The sequence below is a fragment of the Musa acuminata genome, chromosome BXJ3-1 (genome assembly GCF_036884655.1).
Source record: "Musa acuminata AAA Group cultivar baxijiao chromosome BXJ3-1, Cavendish_Baxijiao_AAA, whole genome shotgun sequence".
NCBI lineage: Eukaryota > Viridiplantae > Streptophyta > Magnoliopsida > Zingiberales > Musaceae > Musa > Musa acuminata.
In genome coordinates, this window is record NC_088349.1 from 11,557,067 (window position 1) to 11,562,798 (window position 5,732).

Here is a 5,732-nt window from a genome sequence, read left to right on the forward strand (position 1 = left end):
TATTCTCTGTTGCTGAGAACAGATCCGGCGGGATCATTGTAGCATAGAATTCTCTCTCCCTCGAAGCATCTGAGGTCTTCACCATCGGACAAGCAATAAATTTAATCTTGGAGATTAAAATGTACAGTGATCCAAGACATTTAATGAGCTCATCAGTCATCACCAAAAACCTCCTATTACCATGCACACCAAAGTAAGCTTATTGTCTCAGAAATCAACACAAATGGTTATATTACCATGACCATCATCAGATATATTTCTGCAATTTCGTCCCACAAAAGTAAACACAGATATCATATCTCAACTACAGGTCAAACAGAGTGAAGAAAGGAGACTGATCTGAGCTTCGGGTGAACAAATGATCCAGACAGAAAAATAATATTACAAGCCTGCAGAAAACCAATCTATTACCATCTTTACAAGGACAACATGGTAGAAGCATTTACCTGTTCCACATATGAATTGGATTCTCTCTCTAGTATTTTTCCAAACAATCTTTGAGATCAATCTCATACAAGAGTTTTCGCGTGTTACCATAATCTTTCTTATGGTGTCCCTAAATCCAAATTAATGCAAGTCCCTAGGACTAAATACTACAACTAACTGCATTATCTGATGCATTGGACTAATGATAGAATCATGTTTGGACTAATAATTTGTTTTTACTAGGGTTTATATGGAACCCATAAGTCTGATGTCTCTAAATGATATGATGAATTGGCTGAAACCATGAACCTGAATCGAGTCAGAATGAAAGATTGCAACAAGATGATCAACTTTATGTGGTCGGGCCTGAGAGTTTGACCTTCTGCTCTAACCAATAAGCCTCAGGATTGAACCCAATTCTTAACCTAGCATGTAAAAGGAGACCACAGAGAAAGTCCAATTCTTTCAGACCGAGTCTTATTATGTCACTGTTGCCCATGTGAAAAGTATTCTGCTGACATGGTAGTCACTTGTTGACTAGAACAGCTGCAAATGTAAAAAGGTAGGGGCCACCTACATTAAAGAATTAATATGCCTGGTGGAAACTGACAAAAATTAGGTTTCAGCACCAACTTGGACTGTACAACCTCTGAGCTAAGAAGATACCTCAATTGTACTGTTTAATCTCCAAGATATCTTTCATGTTATCCACCACTTGAAGCAACTTAGCCCAAAGCAGGACACAGAATGATACATAATCTATGCCTAAATAGACAAAATAACACAAAGGGTGAACACCGGTAACTTCAAATAAGTGCATGACAGCTTAACATATTCCACAATATCAAGACTCGTGGAGGGTGCAGTACATCTAATTCAGTAGGTCCATCACATGATATAACATACTTTTTGACTTCCTCTCTCACTGTGCAACGCAACCACCTCCTCCCAACAAATCAAAACAAAATAAAATCATCTCACGTACTACTTACTATATATCTCCCAATTAATATAATTTTTTCCGCCCTTTTAAGGCTGCAAAAATAGGGCAAGCGACCAAAACCTCCACAGTATGTATCTTACTCACCAAAAAGGCATGAAAAGATGATGTTTAATATTATTTCTATGCTCGTTTAAGCTGCAAAAATGGGGCTTAGATCTCGATGAAGGAGAAATCTCTACCGTCCAATGGCTGATCCCAGAGCAAGAGATCATCCAAGCCGAAGTCATCGCCGACCTCGCCCACGAAGAACGGCGCATCCCCGTCGAGGCCGACGAAGTCCACCTCCGCTGGTACCTCTGCGAAGAGTTCTGCGATGGACCTCTCCTCCTCCTCCGCCTCCTGCGCCGCCGGCGGCGCGAGAAGAGAGGAAGAAGACGGGGCGGAGGCCCAGGAGGAAGCGGAGTCCTCTGCGGCGGAGGCAGGAGCGGGAGCGGGAGCGGGGCGCCGGAGGCAGCGCTTCTCCTCCTCAAGCCGGGACGCGGCCGCACGGTACGCGGCGGCCGCCTCCTCCGCGGTGGCGAAGGTGCCGAGCCAGAGGCGGGCGCCGCGGATGGGGTCCCGGATCTCGGCCGCCCACTTCCCCCATCGCCGCTGCCGGACGCCCTTGTATCTGCCAGCCGCGGCGGGCGATGGCGCGGCCAGTCTCGTCACCGCCTCCTTCTTCTTCCTCTCCGGATCCGCCAGGGTTTTAAGGGTTTTACCGATCGGGTCCACGTGGATCTCGCAGACCACTCGCTTGCTCTTGTCGATCAAAGCCTCGTCGCCGTCGTCACTGTCGGTGGCGTCGGGATCGGTGAAGAAGACCCTGATCCTCTTCACCGGACTCGATCCGACCGCCTTCGATCCATCGAACTTCCCCCTGCTCCTCCTCTTCATCATCATCGGTGGTTTCAAATCTCTAATCGAGCCCAAACAATCTAGTTTCTTCATCTTCCTCTTCCTTCGCATCCTGTATCGGCTCCAGAGCTGTTGAGTCCGCGGCCCGATCATCTGAGATCTCTCTCGAACTCCAAAAATTCCGGGAAAAATTGCAGAGAAAACAACAAAAAAACGAAAAGAAAGGCCAAAAACAGATCCTCGTATCCGTCGAGTGAGGGTTCCTCCTCTAATTAGGAGCAAGAAACTGAAGAAGTACCGTTCGATGTGGAGAAACCCAATCGACTTCACTCCAAAACCACCTCTGCAACACGAACAATTCGATCAATATAGCAAACAAGCGCATCGAATTGGTCTTCTTCCGTGTCATGAACTCGAGAGCAGAGGCACAGAAGGGACGGATGTCGTGGGCAGCGCTTGTAGACATAAATCTCTCCTTTCCCTTTCGTTTGGGAGCGAGCGAGCGAGGGAGCTGAGATGTAGAGGCGTTTATAGTGCGACAGCAGTAGCAGCGGTTAGTAGTGGGAGAGTGACGGGGATGAGATGGATGACAATTCTATGGTTCTGATTCATCTTGATTTTTTTTCTTTTTATTATTTCCGTTAACAAATAATATCGATATGCTATATTAAATAAGGAGCGTCCATCTGAATCCTCCACTAATATTGATGCAATGTTGGATGAAATTAAATAAGTAATATCTTGAAAAATATGACAATTTATCATTGGAGAGGGAGAGAATAAAAAGAATTGATTCTTTAATAAAATATTATTAATATCTTGATCAATATGATAGAATTAAGTTGAGATGAAAATATCAAGCTCATGAGATGCTATTGATACGTAGATCGAGGTCAAAAAAACTTTTCTAACTCGATCTCTCTGATATCTAAATTAATAATTTAATTTTTAACATAATTTTCTCTTTCTATTTTGTTCACGGAGCAACAAAAATAAGATAGACCTATAATCTTGATAGTCTTTACCTTCTTTTTACCGATATCATGTGTCGAATAACGATTGATCAATATTACTATGTGAATATCAAATTATTATAATAAAAATGCTAAACATAAGGAAATGACATTGTCAAGATTTCTTCTATCAATTTTTTTCATATTTAATCGATGAATTGACATCAATGTTATCGTTCGTCGACTTTGCGAAAAGCTCTACGTCGAAGTTGTCAGAGAGGCATGAGTCATCCTCCACACCAACCCAACTTGTTCTACCTTCTCACGTTAGGCACAAGTCACATTTGCTCTCGTCGGGCCCAGCAATCTTTAGGAGCACTATCTATCAATGTTTATATCCCCACACCTTTTCGAAACTCAAGTTTTGCCAATTAGGATTCAACATGTTTTGATGGTGTTAGTGTTTGATGTCGGTGACATATTTAGAGTGGCGGTTCTAATTATCCCTAACTACAAATTAGATGTGATACAGTTCATTTGACATTGTATGTATTTTTGATCGGTATTATATTTATTTTTGATACAGTCATTTAAATTAGATTTTTGAGATATAGTTGAAAAAGAGAAGGATGAAACCTCGATAATTATGTTTGATTATCCCTAACAACAAGTAAGGTTAAAAAAAAATTATATTAATAAAAAAATATTTAAAGATATTTTACATCCGACTTTATTAAACATAGAAAAATATTTTCCATATCATATGGTACAAATTCATCAAAATCATTGAAAAAATATTTTGAACTTTGGGTCATATAACCATAAATAATATTCCATTGACAATGATCAACTCAATTAAAAACTCATTAGGTAACAATCTAACTTGCCGTATAAATTTGTCTGTAAGATGGATTTCTACTAAATTATATTACAAGTCAAACAATTAGGAGAGAAGACATGCACACTTCATAGCTTAAAAAATATAATACAAATCCTGTGGGCTCATTATAACTTATAGAATCAACCTACTCTACGTGACGTCTGTCGTGATGTTATGCACCGTATGATCTCTATATTTTTTGACGACAACATTTCCTACGTTATAAAATACTCGAGCGTGTATCAAACGCATGCGATGATGAAGCCATCCAATGCACACATACGATGTCTGAAGGCATAACATATTTGACGCGTTCAATTATAATAGCGTAGTAGTTTATATGAAGGAATACTTGCCACATTATACGGAGACATATGCCAAAATACTTTTGATTTTTTTTGTATTTCTTAATTAGTAGCTTTTTATATCAATTTATGGCGACTGTCAGTGCAATATAACGGTTTCCACATGTAACGTACATTATAACGGCCGGTGCTCCGTAAAGCGAAGGTTTCCTTTCCGACTATTTCGGTATGTATGTATATACAAATCAGACAATCCAGATGTCATCTCTGGCGTAATCGAACGGCCCACCGTCGTCCACCTCATCATCCGCCTCCTCAAACCGGACGAACCCGAAGCCCAACCCATCATAACCGTACCCGGACATCCCATCATCGTCGCCGAGCCACATCGCCGCGGCTCTCTCCGCCTCTACGCCGCCCCCGCGCTCCTCCTCAGCCGCCGGCGGTATCCCCAACTCGTCGTCGGAAGCCTCCAAGAGGTACCCCAGCTCCGGCAACGGCGAGGCGGAGGAAGAGGAGGGGGCTGCGAGGGCGATCTCCCGCTCCAGGCTCCTCATCACGGTGGCGAGTTCCTCGGGGACGTCGAAGGGGGCCTCCCGGCCGCCCACGTCGTCTTCTTGATCGCCGTCATCGAAGATTCCGAGGAGTATGTCCGCGTGGAAGCGCTTCGCCTTGGGCGATGACGGCGAATTGCAAGATTCCTCCTCTTCTCGGCTTCGCTTGTGCTCCATGGGCGCGTAATTGTACCGAATGACTGAGTTGAGAGAGTGAGAGAGAAGAAGAATGGAGTTACTTGGGAAGAGACGCGGGTGGGGGAGTGGGTATTTATGCGTGGAGACGAGGGTTTGTTCAATGTGATCGGCGACCACGTCACCGCCCCTCGACTTTCTATTACGTGGTCAACGTTGCGTTTTCCATGAAGTATTTTTCTGGGCGCCGATGTTTTCGCCAGCTACGTCGCGCCCAAGCAACCAGATACGATTCCACGCGCGAGGCGCCCACGTCGGCACGTGTCTTGTGGGAGCGGGCGGTTCGACGCGCCCTCCGGTTCGCTTTTCACACGACATGTGCTTCCCGAGCCGGTGCCTCCGGTGTGACGGTGGCCGTTGGAGGCCCGCGGAACCGACACGCGGCCGTTAGCGTAATCGCGTGGGGAGCGGGCGACGTCACGCGACGGAGCGGCAACTTTGATGGAAGATGGTCGTCGAAGCAAGCTGGCATTTCTTTCTGATCTTTACCGACCCGTCGCTTTCTCTGTGAGTTATCCGGTTCACATCTCAGCAGTCGAAGGGGCCCACCGTTGAACGGTCCGGCTGCTTACTGTGGAC

At 44.5% G+C, this 5,732-nt stretch overlaps 2 protein-coding genes across 2 annotated transcripts; both read right to left on the reverse strand.

Annotated features, from left to right (window-relative positions):
- Positions 1-1,579: 1,579 nt before the first annotated feature.
- LOC103990110 (dehydration-responsive element-binding protein 2D-like) lies at positions 1,580-2,377 on the reverse strand. The gene has a single exon (XM_009409150.3). It carries the CDS (start codon positions 2,375-2,377, stop codon positions 1,580-1,582), a length of 798 nt encoding a protein of 265 aa, XP_009407425.2.
- A 2,272-nt stretch (positions 2,378-4,649) lies between these two features.
- LOC135629162 (uncharacterized) lies at positions 4,650-5,135 on the reverse strand. The gene has a single exon (XM_065136351.1). The coding sequence runs from the start codon at positions 5,133-5,135 to the stop codon at positions 4,650-4,652; it is 486 nt and encodes a 161-aa protein (XP_064992423.1).
- Between the last annotated feature and the right edge of the window lie 597 nt (positions 5,136-5,732).